The 26139-nt window shown below is 51.7% G+C and overlaps 6 protein-coding genes across 6 annotated transcripts; 2 read left to right on the top strand and 4 right to left on the bottom strand.

The window, feature by feature from the left end:
* Positions 1-405: 405 nt before the first annotated feature.
* PG986_004918 (uncharacterized protein) lies at positions 406-2418 on the bottom strand (the record flags this gene model as incomplete). The annotated part of the gene is made up of 1 exon (XM_066841140.1): positions 406-2418. One exon carries the CDS (start codon positions 2416-2418, stop codon positions 406-408), a length of 2013 nt encoding a protein of 670 aa, XP_066701002.1.
* Positions 2419-3071: 653 nt separating this feature from the next.
* PG986_004917 (uncharacterized protein) lies at positions 3072-3667 on the top strand (the record flags this gene model as incomplete). The annotated part of the gene is made up of 2 exons (XM_066841139.1): positions 3072-3074; positions 3197-3667. The coding sequence occupies 2 exons, from the start codon at positions 3072-3074 to the stop codon at positions 3665-3667; spliced, it is 474 nt and encodes a 157-aa protein (XP_066701001.1).
* A 1265-nt stretch (positions 3668-4932) lies between these two features.
* PG986_004916 (uncharacterized protein) lies at positions 4933-5589 on the bottom strand (the record flags this gene model as incomplete). The annotated part of the gene is made up of 1 exon (XM_066841138.1): positions 4933-5589. One exon carries the CDS (start codon positions 5587-5589, stop codon positions 4933-4935), a length of 657 nt encoding a protein of 218 aa, XP_066701000.1.
* A 2916-nt stretch (positions 5590-8505) lies between these two features.
* PG986_004915 (glycosyl transferase family 90-domain-containing protein) lies at positions 8506-10152 on the bottom strand (the record flags this gene model as incomplete). The annotated part of the gene is made up of 3 exons (XM_066841137.1): positions 8506-9009; positions 9128-9820; positions 9925-10152. The coding sequence occupies 3 exons, from the start codon at positions 10150-10152 to the stop codon at positions 8506-8508; spliced, it is 1425 nt and encodes a 474-aa protein (XP_066700999.1).
* Positions 10153-13487: 3335 nt separating this feature from the next.
* Positions 13488-15043, bottom strand: PG986_004914 (pantothenate transporter; the record flags this gene model as incomplete). The annotated part of the gene is made up of 6 exons (XM_066841136.1): positions 13488-14021; positions 14062-14149; positions 14211-14273; positions 14346-14557; positions 14631-14720; positions 14786-15043. 6 exons carry the CDS (start codon positions 15041-15043, stop codon positions 13488-13490), a joined length of 1245 nt encoding a protein of 414 aa, XP_066700998.1.
* Positions 15044-15640: 597 nt separating this feature from the next.
* On the top strand, positions 15641-16961 carry PG986_004913 (uncharacterized protein; the record flags this gene model as incomplete). The annotated part of the gene is made up of 4 exons (XM_066841135.1): positions 15641-15752; positions 15785-15886; positions 15944-16104; positions 16167-16961. 4 exons carry the CDS (start codon positions 15641-15643, stop codon positions 16959-16961), a joined length of 1170 nt encoding a protein of 389 aa, XP_066700997.1.
* Between the last annotated feature and the right edge of the window lie 9178 nt (positions 16962-26139).

Genomic DNA, 26139 nt, shown 5'->3' with positions numbered 1-26139 from the left:
CAGAGACTGCGTAGATGCAGACTGTCAAAGGCAGGTTTTGATGCATAAGAGAAGTAGAGAAAAAAGAAACCCCAAATTTGGCGTTCAGGATGTAGAACCGCATGGCGGCAAAAGATACAACAAGAAAAGAATGACCATTCATGTCCAGAGGCAGGTGATCTTACGGATAAGAAAACAAAAAGATAATTTCCGATGCGGGGAATCGAACCCCGGGCTAGACGGTGAGAGCGTCTAATGTTAACCACTACACCACATCGGACTTGTTTTCACGTGATTGCGTGGCTGATGGAAATTTGTTGCTTAATATCTATGATGACTCAAAGTCATGTGGAGATCAGGCTTGTCTATGTGTAGATAGGCTTTCAGATGCGTTACATACCTAGGTAGGTGCCGACCGACAGCACTCTAAGCACCTCCCTCCATGCCCCAAATCTCCATCCACCCCTTCTCGTCCCTCCCCAACGGGGCCCTCGACCGCCCGAACCGCGCCGCCTCGCCCGTATTCGCCTCGGGCAGGCAGACCCACTCCCTTACGCACCCCGGGATCTCCTCGCGGACGTGGCTGATACAGATCAGCGCCTGCTCGTCCGTGAGCCCTCCGACCTGCACCTCGCCGCGCCGGGCCACCTCGCTCTCGACCACGGCCTCGGACCCGTCGTCGCGCGTCACGTACGCCCTGCGCTCGCCGTGCTCCAGGAACAGCAGGCACTTGTTGCGGACCCCGTCGTCCATGCCGCTGCAGGCCTCGTCCAGAACGACAATATCTGGGTTCTTGATGGTGGCGCGCAGGAAGAGGGCGATGCGCTGCGCCGAGAAGGAGAGTTCGCCGAACATGTAGTGGTCCGCCCACTTCAGGTCTCTGCTGCTGCTGCCGGATGATGATGATGATGATGCGGATGCTGCGGCGGCAGTGAAGCTCGGGTTGAGCTCCGCTTCGAACCACCGAAGGACGGCGTCCACCTTCTTCCCGCTCTGGCTATCCAACTTGGCCTTTGATCGGAACGTATCGGCCCAGGCGTTCTCCAGGACCTGGCGCACTGTCAGACTTCGAGGCATGAGTTGGTGGATCTCGGGGCTAGAGTGGCCGATGCGGGATTGTATATCCCAGATGGTCAGGGGCAGTTTCCCCAAACCTGGCTCCGGTAACCGGCTTCTGCCAAACAGCCTGATCGGCAACGAGTAAGTCTGGGGATGGTCCGAGCAGATGAGCGACAAGATGGTGGTCTTCCCTGAGCCATTGGGTCCAAATATGCCCCATCGCTCGCCTCTCCGGACGGTCCAGACGAGGCCGTCCTTCTCTTGGCCATCGGCTTCTTGCTTCCAGTTGCCGAGCACCACCTTGTCGTTGTAAGCGACGCGGCATCCGTCCATCTCCACCAGGGGCTCTCCTAAAGATTTCCGTGGCTCATTTTCCTGAAATGACGTTGACTCGGCCGTCTCCGGTTCCACTTCTTCCATCAATGTCTTGCCCGAAATGCCCTTGGCCGTCAATACCTTGCCCACATGAACCAGGTTGTGGACCGCCATCTTGTTGTCTTCCTTGGCGGCCCCGCTGGACACGCCCTTCACATACGCCCTCAACTGATCCAGCACCTCCTCCTTCCGCCCCATCGCCCCGACCTGGCAGTCCGCGCGCAAGTACAGCAGATGCGTAATCCACTCCGGCACCGGATCCTGCGGCCGCGCCGTCAGCACCAGCCGCGGACTCGCCGCTGCCGCCATCTCGCGCAGCAGCGGGCTCAGCCCCGCCACCGTGGGCGGGTCCAGGCCCATGAACGGCTCGTCGAGCAGCAGCACCTCGGGCTTGTTCAGGAGGGCGCGCGCGATGCGCGCGCGGCGGCCCTGGCCGTTGCTCAGCGACGTCACGGGCAGCTCCATCAGCGGGGTGAGCCGGAGGTCGCGCACGACGCGCTCGAAGTGCGCCGCGTCGCCGGGCTGGTCCCGTTTCTCGAGGGCGTTGAGCTCCGTGTTGCCCAGCAGGAAGTCGCGCAGGGAGAAGTCGGTGATCTCCCGCTTCGACTCGTAGCGGGCGGCGAGGTAAGCGGCCGCCGTGGGACCGCCTCCAAGTGCATCGCCACCGTTGAAGCCGACGTACTGGATCATCTGGTCCGGCAGCCGGGACGGCCGCGATTCGGGTTTGTTGGCATCCTCGCCATTTGGGTGGTAGGTGAAGCTCCGCGCCCTAGTAGGATCACAGAAAAGCCGACCCCTCAGAAGATTGAGGAACGTCGTCTTCCCACTGAGCGAGGGACCGACCACGTACCAATTCGTCGGGGGATCGACAGCGGCGGGGATGGAGAAGTTCAAGTTGGTGAAGAGCGGCGGGTTGGGATGCAGGCTCGAGGAGCCGGGAAAGGTGCGGTAGAAGGTGCCATTGGTGATGTTCACGATGGGCGGGAGGGATCTGGGGGGTCGCATCCTGTCAATTGGGTCATCTCAAGATGTGTGTCCTCGAGCTGGCCCTTTTTCCCCGATTTATTTTCCCATAATTGCTTGTATGTAAGCAAGTTGGCTAAAGCTATATCGGAACATGGGCAAGTGAGCGAGCTGATGCTACGACTTGTGAGTAATGGGGCTCCTGACGTCGGCGGGTCGGAAATAGCGGACCCTGAACTCAAGTATGCATCTAATGAGTCTGCATGAATTTAACGAAGCCTCAGCGCGCAAGGGCCAGGCAAGGCTACGCCCAACGCTCAGGTACCTTTCACAGGCGCTCACAGGCTCCTCCCAGCGGGTTGGTGTAGGCGGTACCGAACTGAGGTCCAGAGGTCAGCTATGTACGCAAACACCATTGCAGCCTGGCCCACGCAACGCAACCACCGTCGAAGCTCAGGCACAGCACAGCGTAACCTTAGCTGCCTCCAACCAAACCACCAACCCATTCATCATCCACCACCGCCGACTTTCCACTCCCTCGCCCTCGGCATCTGTTCCCACCACGGCCTACGAGAACCCTTGATCAACTGGGTGTTTTGACAAGTGTGCGTCGGCAATCAATCGATTTCCACAAGGGCCAAAAAAAAAAAAACATTCGCGGATACCATCCCTCGTCACACATCCAAACCGCCATCATGGTAAGCATCCCCCCATCCCATTATCACCACCACCAAACCACCACAACCAAATCTCGACACCTCCCCTTCGCACCTCCCTCTCTCCTCCCCAAACTTGATAACCTGCTAACCCCGCCCGCCAGTCCATGCGCATCGTCCCCGCCGGCGACCACGCCACCACCTACACCCACCACCTCCGCACCCCCGGCGCCCCCTCCGCCCCCGGCCTCTACGACACCCTCCGCAACGGCGTCGGCGCCACGCCCCTCTCCACCGTCACTTCCGACTCCGACCCGTGCACCTCGCGCCACCCCCTCGAGTCCCGCCTCAAGGCCTGGGAGGCCACCCAGGAGGCCGTCCGCATGGAGTCCCTACGCAAGACCTTCGGCGTCGCCGAGCCCATCCGCCGCGGCATGGAGCTCAAGACGGTCCGCGACGGCGAGTGGCGCCCCCTCGCCCTCGGCGGCAGCGTCGGGGGTAGCAGCGTGCACGAGGATATCCTGCGCGGTCGTGAGTCGCACATTGACTGGGAGGACGTCTTCACCGGCGAGGAGCAGACGGCTGGTGGCGTCATTGGCATCCACGACGAGATGGAGCGCAAGCTGAAGATCTAGAGAGATAAGGAGGAATAGATGGGACAATAAGAAGCAGGAGTGGCATGAATGATGAAGAACCAAACAGCACGGTGAGAACCAAAGAAGCTCCCCGGGCTACGGACATGATTTCAGATTGGGGACGAAGGGTGATTGATAGCCGTCACAAGAACCCTCCTATCCACCTGAGTACCAGGCTAGTCTAGACATCTCAGAATCAGCAGCTGAGATTCCCATCAGTTCTTCCCCATGTGTCTAGCCCCAAGAGCTTTACAATTATTCCTTGGGCCCGTCTTCCGCAACAGCAACATTTCCAGTGTACGATAGTGGTCTCGCAAGTGAATCGACGCAGCTACGGCATGCAGACAAACTCAAGCCAACAAACATTATAAATGGCACAACATCAAGGTCAGACAAAAATGCAGTCTTTGATTGGTCAGAGGGAGAAACAGTGTGGCAGAATGATACCCTTCTATTCATGCCAAGTCCCAACGCTATACACAGATCCCTTCCATATCCATACATGCCCGCTCCAAGTTTACTCTCTATGCTAATGGTTAAGAGAGAGAGGGAGCGAGAGCCGCAAAGACTGCGAGAGTCTGAATGACAAACACGAGCAGTACGCTGTTTCCCAATGGTGACCCGTCCCATGGGTTCCATCTTTTTCTACAAACAACATCCCGTCCCAACACCTGATCGCCTTGTTGTTGTGTATGAAAAGCCAAATGGAAAGTGAAATGGGGGTGGGGTGGTATCGGCCATCGCTTTATGTGCCTCATTACAAGACCACACAGCTCCTGTATCCCCGCTGCACCACAGTGGCCTCCCTGAAATGCAATGTCCAATGTCGATGATGAAGAAATGTATGTGGGTATTCGGGGGTGAGGAGAGGCCCGTTTAAGAATGCATCTTTGGCCAGAGTGAAAAAGAAGATGGTTCGACGACCGAATAGAAACGCTCGGTAGAGGTAAGTCGGCCAAGATGCCAAACTCTTGGTCTGGACAAGCGGACCAGGTCGGAACAGAGTGAATGGCAGTATAGGTCCATTCTCCGAAGGGCCCCCCGATGAGTCGTGATGGGTATATTCTCGTAGCATCCCTTGCGACGAGATGGTGCATTCGATCATAGCACAATACAGCAGCAGCTTGCCTCATTGTTATCGGGCCCGGCTTCCTTGGCGCCCTTGGCCGCCCCCCTTCCTCCTCTGTCTCTTGCGGTTTTACCGTCATATGGACCACATTGGGTGCTTCTAAGCTGAATCCGTAACCTGTGGCGAAAACGGGGCATTAGTACAGTCTCTCGGGAGATTTGGCAAGCAATCTTCGCAGAGCAAGTGCTGAATGGCTGGGAGGACAGAGGAGGAGAAAAGGAAGGGGGAACGGGTAATACTCACTTTGCAGAGTTGCCTTATCGTCCAGCATTTTGCCCAGCCTGATGAGTCTAATGCTAGCTGGCTCTCTAGGGGCCGTTTCCCACTCTCTCCGCCATTCCCTCAGGATTAGCTCTTTGAGCGAGTAGACGGTAATACTGAGTATGTCCATCTTCCCGTCCACGGTCACACCCGGCACGTTGACGTTCCGCTTGGTCAAGTACCTCTCCGTGATCTTGAAGGGGTGCCGCGAGCTCGCCGCCGTCGATATCAGCAGGATCTCCACCACCATGTCGCCCTTGGCGGCCGGCTCCTCGGACGGCGTGTGGCCAAGGGTCAAGGGATCCTCGCGGGCGGGCGCCTTGCCTTTTGACTGCGTCGTGGTTGATGTGGTCTCTTCTCCTTCTGCGGGCGTGACGGGCGTTGCGGTATTGTGGGATGATGACTGCGCCGCGGACGGTGTCTCTTGGGCATCACCGGCGGCCGGTTGTACTGGATTGCTGGCCAAAGGCTCCGGGAGCGGCGCCACGGGATAGTCCTCCTGGTAGGCGGGCTTGAGCGTCAAGTCCTCCATTTCTACGGCTCCCTCCAACTTAGGGGGGGCAGTGTGCCAGACGGGGCGGCGGTTTGTGGTTCTTCGGGCTGCTTGTCTTTCGACCGCGATGGGGAAGAGGTAGACTCGGCCATGACTGCGGTTGGTTTGGCACGAATGCCTTGGATGCTGCGTCGGGGTTTGCTCGGGTTGGAGGGCTCAATGGGGAAGATGCGACAACGGTCTTCCGGCTGGTGGGATTACGATGCTGGAGTCGATACGAAATGTCGCGAAGTCAATGAACGTCGGGCGATGCGACGACGGCACGCCGAGAAAGGAGAAATGAAAAAGGAGAAAAGAAGCCGGGTAGCGATGGCGTCGGTCGGCTGAATTAATGATATGTACAAATGGGGAAAAACGCGGTACTGTGACTTAAAGTGGCGATATGGTGCATGGGATGTCAAAGAGATGCCGGACGTCGAAGGAGAAGCGAGAAAGCAGTTGTTGAATGGACGGGAATGGGAATGGACTGGACTGGACGGGAATATGGGAAGTTCCAAGTCTTCGCAAAGGCCCGGGTTCAGAGAGACATTGAATTGGAACAACAATAAGCAGAGAGCAGGAGCAGGGGCGGATTGGAATTGGGCGATGCTGATTCCAGTTTAGTTAGAGGAAGGTGCACGTGGACGCGACTGGGGGGGGACGAGGAATTGCGCTGGTTGGCGCTGGTTGGCGTCGAAGTGCTGCAAGTGCTGCTACTGGAACTGGGAAAGTGGTGCTCCAGCTCCGTCCGAACTTGCCAGTTTACTGGGCCACTGATGCTTTAAGCCCCTGGCAGTAAGTGCTGCACAGGCTGGAGGTAATCGCCGTGCCTGGTCGGATCCAATCGCGGCCGATCGGACAGAGCAATGGGGATTTCTTAGGCGATGCACCGAGATTGAAGAGTTAGTCACCTCGATTATTCATCGTTTGTTATGTTGCGTCAACTGGAAAGCAAAGCAAGGCGACAGTCGGGCGAGAGAGAGAGAGAGATCCGAAAAGGCCCTTGATCACAAATTACGACAGGAGGATCGATCCAGTTGCAAAGCGGGCAAGATCCAGTCCGGCCAACTCCAGTTCCCAATCCCCGTCCCACAGTCCAATCGGGCAGTCTCCAAAAATAATTTGGCGGCTGACTGATTGACTGACTGACTACGAAACTGACAAGATGGTCTGACAAGCTTGACCTCCGAGACAGAGACAGACTGACAGATAGGCAGACAGATAAACAAAACACACGGCGAGACCGAGCCGACAGACGGGACGGACGAGGCAGGCAGTGCAGGCAGTAATGGGAAGAAGCAAGCAAAGCGATTCAAGCATCAAGCAGGTCCAAACAGGTCATTTTTAAATCAATCATGTCATGTCAATCGCAATGGCAGACAGAGGCAGGCAGGCAAGCAAGCGACAAGGTCGGGGGATGGGAGAAGAAAAAGGCAGGACCTGTTTCACGTTTCCTGCTCTTGAACCTTACTCGCTGCCCACTGCCCGCTGCCCACTGCCCACTGGCCTGCATGTGCGTGCTTGCTGGAATTGTTTTAGGCGGGCAGGCGCTCGAACTTTAGCATGTTCAGCGGAGAGAGCAGTTCACTGATTCGAGCAGGGCAGCGGCTAAGCACCGTAACGGCTTAGTGGCCATTGGGGCCAAGCTCTGGGCATGGGGAAATCGGCGAGGGGGAGACGGCATTTCTGGGCAGCATCCTGGTGCTGGCCAAACATTTCTGGGCCCCCATTCCCCCTCAAAGCCTCAAAGCCCCAAAGCCCCAGAAGGCTGGAGACTGGGGAGAGAGAGGGGAGAGAGGGAAACAGGGAGAGAGCGGAGTCAGGATAGACAAACATGACCTCAGGTTCCCAGTGCAATGCATTGCCGATAATGGGGTACCATGGAGCACTTCTCACACACCCATCTCGTTCGTCAATGATCCAGCACGATATGGAATCAATGAGCCGTACTTGGCCCGAAGTAGCCTGGCTTGGCAGGTCCCTACTGAACTGTCATCATCACGACGCCACCACCTCGGTTCAGACCCCTTCTAGACCGCCGTGAATCGTGATAGGTCCTTCCGCTGTCCAACGTCCAATGCCCCCCCTACCCACTACGGGTTCGCGGCACCGGACGGGCTCGCGATCCCATATGTATTTCCTGATCGTTGTTCCCGGTAGGTGAAGTAGGCTTCCTGACTCCGGACGAGCGCTCGACAGTGCAAAGGTTGGCTACCTACATACTTAAGGAAGGTGACTTCATCCCCGTCAGCAGCAGCAGCAGCCGAGTATCCGACTTTCCCCAACAACCCAGAGAGGCGGGATATGCGCCAAGGACCAGGATCATTTCACACCACCAAAACCCCGCTGCCTGGCCTCTCCCAAGCCTTTGACAGCAGCTCTCTCTTCATGCTCGGGCTCGGTGCAGTTCAGCTCAGCTGCGGCGGCGTCGTCTAGTGGTAAACAAATGGTGTCAGTTTCGTCACGTTGTAGGTCGGGGCAAACGCCGATGTAATCAATAGGCTCGTAGATTAGCGATGGGCACGACTATTCATGTCTCATTCACTCTGTTGGATGCTTGTGATTCGCAAGCGGGGGGGGAGTGGGACTACCCCTGTTTTTCTCCGTCTCCTGAATCCGTTCAGAAACACATCTGTAAACAGCTGCATTGCTACCTAAAAAGGGTAGAAAAAGGAGACGGTAGATCTGAAGATACTCGCCTGTAGTCTCAGCCTACTTGAAACTGAATCCGGAGAGACCCGACAACTGCGGTCGCAACATGGGATTAATGTATTTGTTGTATCCGTTTCAACACACCGAACGCCTAGCCAGACCCCGAACCTTAAAACACGCAAGGATGTGCGCCGTCTTTCTAACGAGTAAATAACCAGTGCTGGCTGTACACACGGCATCTGCCATTTTTTCCACGCTCTCGCATCACCCCTCGGCCTCGTATCTCTCCTTATCGCCCGCGAGGAACCCGAACTTGGAATACGGCGCCGGCGTCAGATAATACGCAAACGACACCCCCCGCCTCTTCCTCTTCTTCTCCCCGCTATCCTCGTCCGCCGCCGCGGCCGCCGGGTCGACGACGTAGTGCGACCGCGGCTCGAACCCCTGCACCGTCGCGTACACGGCGAGCATGCGCCGCAGGTAGCACGCCTCGGCCGCGGGCGTGAGGTAGCGGTCGCGGAACTGGGCGCCGACCTCGCGCGCGATGCGGCGCGCGCGCGCGGGGGACTTTTCGAGCTCGCGCATCCGGTCTCCCAAGTCGGACCAGTCCCGTTTGACCGCGACGTGGTTCTGGTGCGGGCCCGACGACTGCAGCAGGGGGTAGAAGTGCGCGACCCATTCGCGCTCGTGGATCAGGGGGACGCTTTCGCAGTTCATCAGGTAGCGCAGGCGCCCGCTCCAGGACAGGCCTTCAGTGTGGGCTAGGTACTGCGGGTGCGTGTGTTCTGTCAGCGAGGCTCCCCCCCCGCCTTCCGATGCCAGCAAATCCCAGTATCGTTTTGCATTGTAGCAGATGCTTGACACATGTAAGTGGGAGAGAACTTACTTTGTAACGACAGAAATCCGCCATGTCCAGCACGTTGTTCCGGATATCCTTGTCGGCGATGATCTCCATGGCCGACACGTCGCTCCAAGGCTTGTCCTTGGCAGCATCAACGAGCGCATGCCGCAACGACTCGCCCAGCCCCATGCTGCCGCGCCACGCCAACTTGGGCGTCTTGTCGTCCCAGCCGCCGCGCTTGCCCTTGGCCAGGTACTCGCGCTCCACCAGCCCGACGTCCGCCCGGAACTGCGCGTACGACTGCACCCCGTCGTCCGAGAACATCCAGCCGCCAAAGTCGGGCATGACCCACGTCCACGGGTCGTCCTTGTGCCGGTTCCAGCTGAAGCGCGGCCGCCCGTCCGCGAAGCCCGGCTCGTCGGGCCGGGCGTAGTAGTCGTCCGCGTTGAGGACGAACTCGACGTTGGGCAGGCGCCGGAGGTCCGGCAGGGCGACCATGGCGCGGTAGAAGTTGGCGAGCCCCGCGACGGCGCGGTAGTGGTGCGGCCAGACGCCGTCGTTCTGGTGCAGGACGTACAGCTCGCCGTCGTGCAGCAGCACGTGCAGCTCGTAGTGCGGCCGCCTCGCCCGCTCCTCGTCGTGGTAGAGGTGCACGTCTTTGCGGCCGATGGTCTTGTTGTGCTTGAGCAGGTGGTCGCGCGCGCGGTAGATCTCGGCGAAGAGGCCGGGGAATGCGGCCTTTTTGTTTGTGGGGAAACGTCAGCTCGTGTCAGTCAGCTCGAAGAAAGGAACACCCTCAACTCCCGCGGAGAGGTTCGAAATGAGGGATGGAAGGATCTTACATCACATTGTTCGTCGCTGAGACCGTAGTTGAACGCATCACGGTTGGCGTCGAAAACCCAGGAGGATTGCGCCGATGATCCCTTGCTATATCTCCATCGGGATTCGGAGGTGCCGTACTCGCCGGACCTTGTCCGCAGGCTACGCAGGTGGGCAATGGTAAAAAAGAAGGCGACAAACCCGATGACGAGCAAGATCATGCGATTGTCGCGATTGCTTTTGAACCACATCATGTCGGTGGTTTGAGCTTTTTCTATGGCTGCTTCTCCAACGGAAGGACCCAAGCAATAAGCGAAAAAGCTTGGGAGGTGGCCTCGCCCCGATCTCGAACGGGATGATGCAACAGTGTTATATCCACAGGCCAGCCAACCGATGTTTATCTGACAGCTTATCTTAGTAACTTCTTTTTGCCCTTTTGGGTGGCTGTATGAGGGTACATGATCCGCCCGTACGCATCATCCCGTCTCCTTACCTGTCAGCCTGACCTGTTATTGCCCACCTGCCCGAGCTGCTGGGGGGGGTGCGAACGCGACGAAAACATCCACGCAATGGCCGATCATGTTGGGTCACATATGTACTCTTACTTTCGCTTCATGGGTCCTTTTTCCTGTTGGCTGTGTGTGCTGTGTTACCCTAACGTGGCCGGTGGCATCGATAAGGGCCCCTCGTTGGACAAACGAAATCTGCACCTTTGCAACTCGGGGAGCCAAAGGGAGTCGGTCCCCTTGCCTTGACGACCTACCTACATACATGAACCCCCCCTGTTTACCAATTCGGGGGGTAGGCCGGATGAAACGTCGATTAAGCTTGAAGCCGGCAAGACTTGCAATGTGGTTTACATATATTGCCGGGCAATGGCAGTGACACACATCTAGCCCGATCGGGATGAAGGCTTCGTTGCGTCTCACTTGCAATACATTGCGCGACTTTCGTATTGCAGCTGTGCTTCTCCATCTGCACCGTTGCTGTCTCTCAGTGGCGTGTAGCTTTCGAAACGGGGAGGGCCATGGTCACTATAAGCCGGCTTGATAGGTTGTCCAAGCCGGGTCAAATCAAGCTTCATGGTGAGTCAGGGACGTTGGCGCTAACCCAGCAGGGCGGGACAACTGGGATGTTTGCTGACACGTACGTTCCAAAATACCAATTCGCTGGGGGTTCAACACGTTTCGGTACGAAGGAAGTGTCACGTCTCTCTTCCCTCCGATTCTCAGGGTGCATCCAGAATAATGCCGACGTCTGGGCGTGCTGTCATCTTCTTGGCGGGGTAAAAGATCTACAGATACAATCGGCACCTCCTTTTCAATTGGGCAGTTGCTGACAACATTGAAGCCAGCTGAGCTGTTCAACCCCGAATTGTCCCTCTCCTCACTGGCCACCCCGGCTGGTCCCGGCTAAGCGACACCCTCCTAACGCGAAGCTTTGCGCCCATCTCGGGTAAACGACATTGAAGTCATTTCCCCCAAAATGCAACAACAGACGCCCCCGGTTTGTGACAGAAACATGGGAGTCGATCGCGCCACGGGGAGGGGGAAAAAAGAAGACGTCTAAGAAGAAAAGTCATACTCGGGGAGAGACTTGTTCTTGTTCTTTCTTGTTCTTGGCAGATAAGCTTAACTGCTCTCATTAGTGGACCCGACGTTGTGGGTTTCCCGATGTCTTGTTTCGGAGGTCTGCCAGCCCAATTGAAGGCACTGCAGTTATTCCCCTCTACCCCTGTGCCGCCCTTCGTTTGGGGTCGGCGCAGCCGCATGTCGCGGCTATACACATATACGACATGTCCGTTCCGATGGCACAACAGACAAGCAGACAGACAGACAGACAGACAGACAGACAGACAGACAGGGCACAGTACCTCCCTGAACCCGGCTCTGGCTCACTCATGTCAGGGGGCCGCGCAGGGAATTGTCGTAAGTGGCATGGATAATATGCTGACATCCAGGTGCGGCTGAACATCCTGTTGGGCGGAATATATGACCTCAGATAGGTATAAGCAAATGCGCAAATCCACTTTGAGTGGTATCCGGGAAGTTGGTCGAGTCAGCCCTGCGGGGTGCCAAGCGATGCGGCATCATGCCATCGCCCAGCGAAGCCAGGCGTCAAGCCTCCCAATCTTATGTATATCCCGGCACTGGTCATCATTCAAATGATAGCTATCCCTACATGTTCATTTTGAGGACCCCTGCATATCTTGGAATCGAGCTAGAGCCTACACCCGGGTTCCTGGTGTCGTCGACCATGATGTCGTACTACCCGACGTCGACGCCATGGTCCTCCGCGATCTCGCATGATCTCCTTGGTATTCTTCCAAACGCCGTCTGTTCCCCTTAGCGACGCACTGGAGCTCGCCTCGCGCCGCCACCAAGACCAAGTCCCATTAGAATTCACGAACGTCGCGGTGGCTGCGACTTCATTCTCGCACCCTCCTGGAACTGTTGCGGCGGCTCTGGGTGGTACGCCGTGCTCTCGGTGGACTCGCCCCGAAGTCATCGTCATCGGACTAACCCCGCCTGAGACTCTGTCGCCGGGGCACCCTTGGTTATGTCAAGATAAACCCCGCGTCCTGGCCGGAGTTCCGTAAGATGGCAATTGCCAAATGCCACGTGATTAGATGCGCCAGCCCGTCGTTATCCATCTCGGCATCCCAGGCCTCAGAAGTTACTGTCAATCCTGATCGTACAGGGTGTTTGTGATAAGTCCTTATGACTGTCGAGTCTCTGTCTCACAGGAATTGAGCTTGCCCCTACAAGGGCAGATCACATCGACGCCACCATTCCCTCGACCCGGTACGTCTCCGCCCGTGGCGACGATGCCGGGGCGCATCCTCCACGAGCAAGTCGGAGAGCCCGGAGACGCAGTCATCGACGGGTGCTATCCGCGAGGCCATCCGCCCGGCCACAGCGCATCTTCTCAGACGGCCGAGAGTGTTGACTTCGACGGACCCCGCCCGGCCGTCTCTGGGGTCAGAGCATGGCCGCGATGCGCACTCGAGACAAGGCAGCAGAGATGGCACGCGCCCTTGCCGAACCGCGTCGTCTATCCGGTTCCTGATGGGGGCCGTGGGCAACGGTTAAGAAGGTTGCCGACGCCAGTGGCCGACCCCCTTTTACGATCGGTCGATAAGCCAACAAACTCCCAGGAACATGCCCGTAACATTGGCATTGAGTCATAGCACGGAATAACCAGTCAACTCAACATCCAGAAACACGCATTCAAAACAATCCGATGTGGTGTAGTGGTTAACATTAGACGCTCTCACCGTCTAGCCCGGGGTTCGATTCCCCGCATCGGAATTTACTTTTGCTCTTTTCTTCATTTTGGCCAACATCATCTGCTGTCGCATTGATATCGACAGGTTTCTCATGCAATGCAGCTCTCTCTGTTCATGTATTGGACACGGATTGGCAGGTGTGCGAAGATTGCATGGACGCCGTGAGACAATTACTCAAGCAGACATGCTGTAAACTCAGGACATAGACCCGACACTGACCTGTCTGTCCTCGGATATCTTTTCTACCCAACCTCCTGCCTCCAAAGACCTTCTCGCCGCTGAGACTCCTACAACTTATCACTCACCTCCCCCACAAACCCCTCGTCGCGCCTCGCCGCCGCGAGCTTCTCCCCGCTTCACCCGCCGCGTCTCCCGCTCGGTCCGGCGCGTCAGGTACCACGTCCCCAGCGTGACGCCCACGCACGCCCCGACCAGCCCCATGGCGACCCCGAACGAGACCCGGTACCGGGGCGCGTAGTCCTCCCGAAACAGCTGCGGCCCCACCGCGCCGCCGATCTGGCCGTAGCTGTTGACGAAGCCGATGGCGAAGGCGGACCCCGTCGCCCGCTGCGTCGTCTGCACGCGCCACGGCCGCATGGTGGGGTACCACGCCGCGGTGGCGGCGTTGCCGAGCAAGGTGGCGGCGTAAACGGCGGCGTTGCTCGGGTAGGCCACCAAGATGCCGTAACAGCCAGAGCCGGACGTCTTTGAGGGAGGTGACGATCTCGCTGAACTTGAAAGTTTGTTCGGATGCTCGGGGTGCGTTGGGTGGGAGGCGGGCTTGGATGAAGGCTTTCTCCTTTTCTGATAACCAGGAGGCGGTGTCGGGAACTTTCGGGAAACGTTAGTCTTGAGGAGATCCTGAGAGTACTAGGGGATCGGCCTGCTTACAGTCGGGCAGAGTGAACCAGACGATAACGCCCATGACGACTGTGGCTAGTGATTCAACTAGGAAGAGCCTGCCAATAATGTTTTAGTAGATGCATTTGGTCAACGGAATAAGGAGATATGGCTGCTGACCATTGCCAGCCACTAAGCCCGCCGTATCCAGATAAGTGATCGAACGCGAACGCGAGGATGCCGCTGAAGATGCCGGACAGGTTACCGCAAATGCAAAAGTAGAGAAGCCGCAGCGACATCTCGTCTGGTCAATACCAGTAGCACATCTGCAGGATGACGCCCGGGAACTGGCCAGCCTCGAACAGTCCCAGGAAGAACCGGGCAGTGTAGAGGCCGGCCGAGTTCCTGGCAAGGCAGTGGAGTCCCAGCACGATGCCCCAAGAGACCACGATGCGAGATTGCCATTTCGAGGGGGAGAGGCGTTCGATCAGCAGGTTTGACGGTGCTTCTCTAATGATGTACGGGATCTGTTGGGTACTTAGATGAGAATATTGCTCAATGCTTGGGTAGAGGAGAAGGATGTCAAACGTAATAGAACACCGTGACGAGTGCGTATGCATTAGAACTCATGCCCAACTGGGCCATGATGTTACGTTCAGTACCGCGGTCCATGATGCGGGCATTCGATACCTTCAGAATTCACGTCAGTATGTGATAGAAAACTTCAAAGGGCCCATATCGGCGGCTCTACTCACATTGTCCGAGTCCAAGTTCTTGGACATGAAGATGATGGAGCAAAGCGGCATCAGATGCCAGTCGATGCGCCTCAGCAACTTCGTCCCTTCATCGGGCGTGAGCAGTTGCCTGGCTCGGGACCGCTCATCGTCGCTCGTGGAGATCTCCACGGATGGGACCCCTGAGCTCGAGTTGGAATCCACCAGTTCTTCGCTGGGAGCTTTGATCCCGGCTGGTCCAGCCTTAGTAGCCATTGCCAGATCTTTGGGGTCCGACATTGGTATTTTTCAATGTCTTTAATTTCTCCTAGAAAATCATTTGATATGTTACATCAGAGAGCTGCTGTACGACTTGGAAATTTCCAATGCATCTTTATTCTCAGTCCGGTGGCACCGACATTTCCCAATACTCCCTGCAAGCAGCGGCCCCTGAGGGGGTTCAACCCCGATGATACTCCTATTCTATTAGGCATGCGAGATGGTGCAATTTGGTCTAGATGTATGGTGCTAGATACCCCGAATCAGAATGTCGGGGAAGGCCAACGAGAGCCGCAGGTTGGAGTATTCGTCATGCAACCCGGCGATCACGACAGATGTTGGAGAAAGGCCGAACGCAACCCTCTCGGCAGTATCGTTGTGGCGAAGAGAGGGGAGTCGGAACGCCAATGCCGATAATCGACAGAACATCACTGAATTCCAGATGCTTAAGCGACGGACCGGACATGATTGATTTCGTGATCAAGCTTTGCATCCGAGATCTCAACTGTGCCTCCTTTTGATCTAAGGAGTCCAGCGCAACAAGAACGAAACACCCAACAAAAAACAGAAGATCGTTACTAAAAGTTTTGTTACTGGTCTAGGCATTCTTCCTCCACAATGGCTGCCGCCGTGCTCAGTCCTTCACCTCAGGCTACATCCGAGATCCCGGCCTACCATCAGGTCCCCGAGACGCAGTACGAACGCAAGTCTAGCGAGATCTCTGCAGACCGTGCTTTCTACTCACATGAGTTGGTACCATAGTCGACTGGGTAGGTTTGGCAACATTGGACCTGTCCAAGTTTGATCAGCTAGGAGGAAAGGAAGAGTTGTCGAAGCAGCTCTTCGAGGCAATCCAAAAGATCGGTCAGATATCTCGAATCCATCTTCGCATCAATGTGCTCGTTTAACAGAAACATACAGGGTTCTTCTACATAATCAACTTTGGCCTCTCACAGGAGCAGGTTGACCAGCAGTTCGCCATCGGCAAGGAAGTCTTCAAGCTCTCGACAGAAGAAAAGCTCAAGTACCGAGCCGATCTCGAACATGGGGGCTACAACGGATACAAACCTATGGGCCTTCGGGCAAGTTCATCCTGCCAGTCCCTTGAGATTATGACGAATGAGCTACTAACCCTCTATGTCAGGAAATCCGCCCTGGAATCTTCGACAACACCGAGATCTACAACATCCCCAAGTTCATTCCCGAGCTGGAACGGACACACCCGGAGGTCATCAATGAGCACCGCGGCGATGTCGAGACCTTCGCGCGCCACATCCACGACGAGATCGTAAGTAAGCTTCTGGTCCTCTTCGCCCGGATCTTGGAGCTGCCCGACGAGGAGTACTTCCTCCAGAGCCACCGCTACGCCGAGCGCAGCGACTGCCATCTGCGTTACATGAAGTACCACCGGCGCACGCCCGAGCAGAACCAAGCCCTTGAAAACGTCTGGGTCAAAGGCCACACCGACTTCGGCAGCCTCACGCTGCTGTTCCGGCAGCCCGTCGCCGCACTGCAGGTGCGCACGCCCTCGACCGAAGCCGGTGGTGAGGGACAGAGTCACAGCTGGAAGTGGGTCAAGCCGTACCCGAGGAGCATCACGGTCAACATCGCGGACTCGCTCGGGTTCCTGACCAACGGGTTCCTCAAGTCCAGCATCCACCGCGTCGTCGCGCCGCCGCCGGACCAGGTCGACATCGACCGGCTGGGCGTGCTTTACTTTGTGCGGCCCGAGGACAGCCTCGAGCTCAAGCCCGTGGAGAGCAGGGTGCTGGAGCGGCTGGGGTGCGACAAGTCGACGGACAGGAGCGCGGTGGGCATCACGGCGGGGGAGTGGGTGAAGGCGCGGGTGGCCAGCGGTGTGTTGAGGGGCAAGGAGCCGCGGAGCGACGTGTCGGAGCAGCACATCTTGGGTGGCAAGTCGGCGAAGTACTATGATTGACCTCGCATGTCTACGTATTATCGTCAAATGATAGTTGATGGGAGGTCGCTACCATTTGCATGCCGAATTTGAGTCACCGTGCTCGTGGAATATCGTGAAACCCCTGCTATGTAGATGACTCATTCCAACGACTCTCTATGTGGGGTTGTTGGACAAAGCATCGAACGATGATAGCAATTGCGGCGATCTTTCTTGTGAACAGGCAGGAAAGGGAAAAGATCGATAACTCGGTCGAACCATCGAATAATCGAAAACAAACTTTATTATTTAAATCTACGAGGTCGAATTAACCTAGCCGAACCTTTATCGAGGGGACGCAGCCAAGGCGTTACGGTATAGATGATCCGATGGATGATTCGATGGTTATTAATACCGGTCGCGCCGGACTCGCGCAGAGCTAGTACTACCCGCGAAGTAACGTTACGGCGTATAATTAAGGACCTTAAACGCTTTAAACGCGTTCTAGCAGCGAAAATGGCTCGAAAAGAGGTATCGAAGAAGGATTAAAGCATTTAGAGAAACTGATCGTTAATTTAGTAGCCTTTAATAGTAGGCGTAAAGAAATTTTTAAGTAATTAGAGAATTTCGTACCGAAGCGACCGAACTACGACCGTACTTTAACGACAACGATAACGTACTAATAACCCGTAGGGAATTACGAAAAATAGTCGGAAAAGCTATCGCTTAAACTACGTAAAATCCTAAAGCTATATAGACTAAATTTTAAGTTTAAGTTATATTTACGCCGCGTAGCAGCGATCTTATTACTTAATAACCGAAAATTATCGTCCTAGCCCGCCGAAACCGCAAAGTAGTAATTAAAAACGTAAATTAATTTAACGATATTTAAAAAAAGAGGCTAGTAAATATCGTGCAGAGCGTTAATACGGTAATCGAGTATAGCGAGGCTATCGCAGTAAGGAAATTACTTAGCGGCGATATCGTTTTTACTTTTAAAAACGAGGCGAAAAAACATATAAAAAATAATAGATAAGTTTTAAACGCCTTCGGGACCAACGCGTAACTTATTTACAAAAAACTCGCAATTATTATAAAAAAGGTCTCAGCGAAAAAGCTACGGGATACCCACGATAAAGCCGCGTTACTACGTAGTTTACTCGTAAATAAATATAACCCGAAAGAAATCTCGAAATATAAACGTAGCCTACCGAAAAATCCCGAAGCACGCTACGCTTCCTTTATTCTATATACGAGCTCCGTCTAAGCTGCGAAAGATTTATACAATAACGGCTTAATATAGGATTCCGAAATCTTCGACTACGAACCGTATAACGCCAGCCTCCGCATTTAACAGTGCTATCGCTGCTACGGCTACGGCCACGTAGTTAAGTATTATCGAAAGTAACAGCGATATAGTTACTATTCTATAACAGCATACCCTAAGAGAAACCAAGATGTAACGAACGCTATCTGGGTTCCAAAGGAAACCTAGTAAGACGTACTAGGGTTTATGTTTAGCAATACGAGAGAGTATCTAAACGTGCGATAGAAGTCCACTCCTATCGATACAATGTGCAATAGCCGTAGGAATAAAAGGTGACTGAGGTGCGTAGACTTGAGGGGATTCACAATAGAGTTGTTAAGGCTGTTTACCTTATTAATAGGTTAGATTAATGCTTAGATTAATTACTGAAGTAGAGAGTGTTTATTTGAAATAAATAGGGAGCGTCTATCGTTATATATCCAATTTCTCCTTTACTAATTCTTTTGGGTTTTGTTGGATATCCGCGATCCAATATATCTTATCCTGGCTCGTACTAAATATCCGCGATCTAACATATCCCTATCTTATTTTTACGTAACTAGTATTATCCTGCTGTTCTTCCCTGGCTGTCCAGTTCGTGCTGTCCAACTCGTATTGTTTGACTCGTGCTGTCTTGGGGTGGCTGCGTCGGGTGCTGCCTGTCGTCGTTAGTGTTAGTTATCGTCGTAGCTTGATCGTCGTAGGTCTTTGTTAACTAGTGGGGTCGCGATAACTAGTGGGGCTTTGCTGACTGGTGGGGCTTCGCTGACTGGTGTGGCTTGGAATGTTGCTGGGTCTTTGTGTAGGGTTTCGGGGTATCGTAGGGCCGTGCCGTAGGGTAGGTTCTAGGCCGCATAGTTAGGCCAGGTCGTAACACTATTCCCTCCCTCCTGTTTACTTTGTCCTCAAAACAGTTTTAGTCGCTATAAGTACCCACGGGTTTGCCGTCGTGTTGGGATTTTTCGTAAGTTTCTTCTTTCCTGCTTTTTATTGTAATATATACTCATTATATCGTCTAGTCGCGTTAAGAAACGCAAATCTCGTTCTAAGAAAACTAAACAACGCGACGCTTTATTATTTATTATCCTGCAATATTCCGTTACTATGCCGTCGTGTTTTTATTACGAAGGCCGTGGCTTTTTTTCTTGCGAGGTTTCGGTGCAGGATTCGTTTCGTTATATTAAGTACGTTCGTTAAGGTCGGTCTCGTTACGACGTCCAAAGTGTTACTCCTACTAAGTTACGAAAAATCGCCGAGTAATATTAAAAGTTAAAGGATAAGCTCTAAGCTGCGGAGGAAAAGGTTTTTCGCCTTCGAAAACAAAAAAAACTCTAGTTCGAAAAGATAATGCGGGCGGTTCGTCGTAGTATTAATAATATCGAAGAGTTCGAACGCGTTAAGCGCGAAAAGGCTAATAAAAAGGCTCGTCGTAAGGCTATATCCGAACTAGCTCCTGAGGAGGTTCCGATATTGCTTTCCGATTTCTCGTTCGACTAGAACGCTGTGTATCCTAACGTGCTACTAAAGCCGTCGTTGCTGGCGGAGTTTAGGGTCGTCCCTTGAACTTCTAAAGCTCCTCAGCGGCGTTCCTTAAGTGTTTCCTAGGTTCCCAGGTGTTATTTTTTGTTAGGTAATCCTTTTACTTAACGAGGTACTTTCATCCCTTCCCGACCCGTTTTTTATCGAGGATCGTCTCGACTTCATACTCGTACTAATCCGTCTCGACCTCTAGCTGTGTCTCGGTTTTTACATTTTTAGGGGCTGGTTTAAATAATAAGATATAAAATATGGGGTGTATCCGTATTATCTTAAGTAGCGATAGTCGGTAATTAGTTTCTGAAATAATTTCTGCGATTTTAAATAGTCCGATCTTTTTAAAGTCTAGTTTTTCGCTTAATCGTTTAGTTTTAATGTTTCGTCGTAAAAGGTAAACTTTTCCTCCCTCTTCCAAGGTTAGTCCTTTTAACCTGGTTCGGTCGGCGTACTGCTTTATTCGTTATTAGAGAAAGGTGAGGTTTTACTGTAGTGCTGTTTACAGTTCTTTCAGTTTTTCGATTTATATAGTCGCGATAGGTGCTAGCTTTCCTTTTAGGGGTGTTTTAATAACTTTTAAGTTATACCCGTAATTTATTCGAAATAGTGACATACGGGTAGCTTCGTTGTTTACGCTATTATAAGCGAACTATACTATAAGTAATAACTATACCCAGTTATTTTATTTATAGTTAACGTAGCAGCGTAAATACTGCTCCAGGGTTTGGTTTATTCGTTCGGTTTACCCGTCCGTTTAAAAGTGGTAGGCCGTGGATAACTTATATTTCACGCCGAGTTACGCCATGAGCGATTTCTAAAACTTAGCGGTGAACAGCTTGTCTCGGTCGGAAATAATCGTCTCAGGCAGCCCATACTGGCTAACGATTATTCGTAAAAACGTGTAAGCTAAGTCGCTAGTATTACTAAATTTTTTATACGGTAAGAAGTAAGTATACTTCGTAAGTTTATCCGTAATTACCAGGATATTATCGTAGCTAACCTTGATTAGGGGTTCCTCTAATAGGGGCAGCTTAACTATAAAGTCAAGTGCGATTATCTTCCACGCCCTATCTAACGGTAGGATCGGCTATAGTTCTCCGTATAATCGATATCGGGCGGCCTTGGCCTTATTATAGAGGTCGTACTCGCTAATTACCTTAACTATAATTGGCTTAAGGTTTCCGCAGTCGAATTACCTAGTAATCCGTTTCCAGGTCTTAAATACTCCTTAATATCCGTACGCGGGGTGCTCGTAGAATTCCTTAATAAAGCTCTTACGGTACTGCTCGGGGATATAGATCTTGTTTCGGTAAAAAACGAGGTTATCTCGTTTCTCGAGGCGATCCCTGGTGTAATTAGTAAAATCCGGGGTCTATTCTAGTTATCGGAACTTGGAGACCTAATCGTCGTTATACTATACAGAACTCGTAGCACTTAGTTGTCGTAACGGCGTAAGGTTGCCGTCCTAATTATAGGTCAAGATAATCCGTGTCTCAGGTAGGACCTCCTCCTAGTGGTCTAATCGTCGGCTTAATACGTCGGCGCGACCGTTCTCGCTACCCTTGCGGTAGATAATGGTAAGGTTAAATCTTGAAAGGAATTTAGACTATCGTACTTGTCGTTTATTTAGCTCCTTTATCGTAGTGAACGTGGTAAGGTTCTTGTGGTCGGTATAGACCTTGACTAATTCTACCGTTCCGCTAAGGTAATATCGCTATTCTTCGTAAACTTTAATAATAGCCATTAGTTCCTTATCGTAGATCTAATAGTTGAATTCTGGTCCATTAAGCTTCTTCGAGAAGAATACGACAGGGTGCGACTTTCCGTTGTTATCCCGTTGGCTAAGTTGCCTTCCGATCGCATAATCCGATACGTCGGTCTCGACTTTAAAAAGCCTAGCAAGATCTGCTACGCGAAGTACTGGTTCGCTAAGGATTCGCTCCTTAATGTCGTGAAAGGCTTAGTCTTCCTTCTCTGTCCATCGGAATGGTTCGTCCTTTTTCGTTAGGTTCGTTAAAGGTGTCGCTAACCTACCAAATCCGGGGACAAATATCCGGTAATAGTTGGCTAGTCTTAAGAAAGATTTGACCTCTGTAGCGCTTATGGGCGTGGGCCACTCTCTAACTGTTGAAATTTTTAAAAGGTTCTATCCGGATTTCTCTAGGGGATATTACGTATCCTATAAATGTAACGGATCGTTAGTGGAACTCGCTCTTTTTTAGATTAACCAGTAGGTTGGCGTCCTATAGTTTCCGGAGTACTAACTTTACGTGCTTTCGGTGCTATTCATCGTCCTCGGAGTAGATTAAAATGTTATCGAGGTATACTACGATAAACTTATCGAGGTACTCCCGTAAAACGTAATTAATTATTACCTAAAAACTAACTAGTGCGTTAGTCAAGCTAAACGGCATAGCTTGGTACTCGAAATATCCGTATTTAGTTCGAAACGCGGTTTTCTATTCCTCTCCTTCCTTAATACGGATTAGGTTGTATACGTTGGGGAGGTTAAGTGCTGTAAAAATCTTAGCGTGTAGCAGCTTGTTTCGCAAATCGCTGATCAAGGGTAAGGGGTACCGGTTCTTGATAGTAATTTCGTTGAGCTTCCGGTAATCGATACACATACGCCACTTAGGTTTCCCGTCCTTGCTTTTTTTAAAACGAAAAGTATAAGGAAGCCTACTGGTAACGTAAATAGTCGTATAACTCCTTTCTCGAGATTTTCCGTGATATACTCCTTTAAGGCTTATTCGTACTCTTAATTAAGTTTATATATAAGTATAAATAGGGGTTCCTTCCCATCTTTAAAAGGTATCTCATAATCCCACCGTGTGTAAAACGGCAAGCCTGTCTTTAATTTCCCATTAAAAAGAGCTTCGAATTGCCGGTACTCTTCCGGTACAGTCGTCGTGACGTTCGGCTTAGGCTTTTTAGTAATAATATATGCCCTAAGGACTTTAAGTTTACTGGGGGGGTCGCTTTCTAGACCGCTGCCTATCGACTAAACCTCTTTTTAGTATATCCCACTAAAGTTAGCCTATTCTCTAATTAACTCTAGGATTACTTACCCGCAACCAGGGTATCCTTAAAATTATATCGTATCCTGCGACGTCCGTAATATTACACGTAATTCGTTTATAACGTTCTCCGATATTAATTAAAAGGTTCGCGACTTCCTTTCGTACGTTTCTATTATCGTACGTTATAAGTCCTCTATTAACGGTCCTAAGTCGGTATAAGGCGTCCTTTTCTTATTATTTTAAAGTTAAGCTATTAACGATTCATAGTAAAATATAATTACTTTACGCTCCGCTATTTAGTAACGCTCGAATAATAACTCCTTTAATTTCGACTATTAATACGATATAGTTGTGAATATCTTGGTTATTCGTTATTAAACATAGGGATTTATCGTGTCCCGTCGGGTATTGTCCCTTTATAACCGGCGGGAGTCGTTTCCCGACTATTATAATAAGTTTCGTTCGTCGGTTATTCGTTGGTGGCGACGGATTTATGCGTACGGTGTTTCGTAGTCGTACGGTGGTAGCGGTATTTAAAATCCTGTTATTATAGTAGGTCCCTTAACCTGGGAGTTTTAGGTATTTTGGAAACATCGTGCGCTTTCTTTAAACGTTCGGTAAACTCGTAACTTCTTTTAAGCGTACTATAAACACTCGTCGTTAATACAGTCCCTCTAATTTTATCTCTTTAAGTAGTATTCTCAGGGCCACTATAGAGTCCTTTCGACTAAGAGGTAAACTCGTTAAGGGTTAAGTATAATCGTCTTAACTTTCCCGATAAGGTAGTCGAAGTGTAGCTGCCTAATTAAGTGCTTGCTAATCTTTTTAAGGAACCACCCTTCTTTAAGCTTCTCTATTAAGTATTCGGTGCAACTATCGTGGATACAGCCGATCTAAGCGAGTAAAAAGTAGTTATCGTGTGTTAGCGAGATTTAAAGATCGTCGCCGACAGCGTAGTTTCCTTTTACTCCTTATTTAAGTCTATATATAATAAGTATTTGCCGCAGCTTTCGTAATTCAGGAAGTGCAACTCCTAGGATCGCCAGCCATCCGTTAATATCTAAGTCTCGGGGCTTCGCTACTTTTACGGCGAGTTCGGGTACAGGCAGTCCAACGAGCCGTTTAAAATCCTCTAGTCGGCGCTCGCCGCGGGCTAAGTTGCTCCTCGGGCCTTTATTTTCGCTGCTGCCCTCGCTGCTTTCGTTATCATAAAGGGGTTATCGTTGTACTATCGCGAGGGTACGCGTAGTACCTTGCCGTCTAAGGGCTTTAGGGAACCATCCCGTCCCTTCCTTGTCTACCAAGTAGTCGTGGCAACCATCGTCGTAACAGGCTGTCCAGGATAGGCTGCCGTAGGGCACGTTTAGCGTGCTATTAGCGCTGCTACCTTTAATAGTTGTAGGGTCTGGTTAATTACTAGTAGTATTGACTTATCGCCCATCCGGGATTCTCCGGAAATCCTTCTTCGGGGATCGGCAGTCTCGGGCGAAATGTCCCTATTTTTAACAGTTATAACAGGTAACGTTTAGCTTTTTATCGTGCTTATCGTATTTAGTAGCGTCGAGGTCTATAGGTCCACTATAATAGCCATGCGCCGTACTGTTTTTCGGTGGCATGTTATAGTGGTAACGTAGTCGTTCTGTGTTGGCTTAAACTCGACTAGTTTACCGTTATTATCCGCCCTGCTTTTCGCGGCGTCGTTCGTATATACGAGTATTAATTTTAATAATAAGCTCCATATACGAGAGGAAATTATCAGGGGTATCAAGCCGGCTGAGTTCGTCCTTAACGTCTTCCTTCAACCCCCGGTAGTACATCATGATCTTTGTGGCTTCGGTGCAGTCTAGTCGAACCATAATACGTCGGAACTCGGCGGTATAAGAGGCGGCTGATCCTTTTTATTTAAGAGTTTCTAATTCTCTTTTTACCTATCGCTTCTCGTCGGGATCCTGGAAGAGTAATTTAAGAGCTTATTCGAAGCCATCGTAACTTTCGAAAATTCGTTGTGCCTTTGCGCGGCATAGTTTAACTTGCTAATCGTTTTCCACTAATTCGTTTAGGTAGGGTTTAAACCAGGCGAGTGCCTTGCTTTTAAAGAACGAGGCAGCGTAGACAACTCGCTGAGTGGTATCCTGGAACGTTCCTTCGTAGAATCGTTAGTAGGCCTTAACTTAGATAAAGAATCCGCGGAGGTTTCCACTGGTCCCGTCGAAGGCTGCTAGGGTACTAATCTTCATGCCTCCTTTAAGAGTAACAAGGGTCTAAATAATATTAGCGGCGGTACGGAGGAAGCGTATTTCCTTACGTAGCTCGTCGATATTTAGTGTTTATCCTAAGGTACTCTTAGCTAAAAGTTCGTTGCGTTCCTTTTCGAGCTTAACGTAATAATGCTAATAGTTAGCGCTCTTTTACTTAAGTTCCTTAATTCGTTTAGTTAACGTTTATCGGGTAGGGCTATCGTCGCTGTCGTCGCTGTCTACCTCCATCGCGGGGTCTCGATGAGAGGTGCTTACGGTGGTAACAGGGGCCTTCCCGTGGCGAGGGGTATTGCTAGGTCCAGGTGCAGACATAGTTCCTGTAGGTGCTATTGCTCAAGGGTCTAGGTAGTAACTCGTAAGAATAAGAGTGATCAAAATGTAACGAACGCTATCTAGGTTCCAAAGGAAACCTAGTAAGACGTACTGGGGTTTATGTTTAGTAATACGAGAGAGTATCTAAACGTGCGATAAAAGTCTACTCCTATCGATATAATATGCAATAGCCGTAGGAATAAAAGGTAACTAAGGTACGTAGACTTAAGGGGATTCACAATAGAGTCGTTAAGGCTGTTTGCCTCACCAATGGGTTAGATTAATGCTTAGATTAATCACTGAAGTAGAGAGTGTCTATCTGAAATACATAAGGAGCGTCCATCGTTATATATCCAATCTCTCCTTCAGTGATCAATCTAAGCATTAATCTAACCCATTGGTGAGGCAAACAGCCTTAACGACTCTATTATGAATCCCCTCAAGTCTACGCACCTCAGTCACCTTTTGTTCCTACGGCTATTACACATTGTATCGATAGGAGTAGACTTCTATCGCACGTTTAGATACTCTCTCGTATTACTAAACATAAACCCCAGTACGTCTTACTAGGTTTCCTTTAGAACCCAGATAGCGTTCGTTACACAAGAGTACCCCTAAAAAGGACTACGAAGCAGGAAACGTTATATTAATTACAACAGGGAATACACGGCGTAGGATCGCGGCTGCCCCGTAGTAATCCAGTAAAGAAAACGCGTAAAAAAGTTTATACCTACCGGCCTCGTTAATTCGAAATCCGTAGCACCGGCGATAATTCGGCAAGAATAAAGCGT

Source organism: Apiospora aurea (genome assembly GCF_038362705.1).
Source record: "Apiospora aurea strain CBS 24483 chromosome Unknown utg000004l_segment0_segment0, whole genome shotgun sequence".
NCBI lineage: Eukaryota > Fungi > Ascomycota > Sordariomycetes > Amphisphaeriales > Apiosporaceae > Apiospora > Apiospora aurea.
Note: the sequence above shows the minus strand (reverse complement) of the source record. Positions and strands in the feature narration are given on the sequence as shown.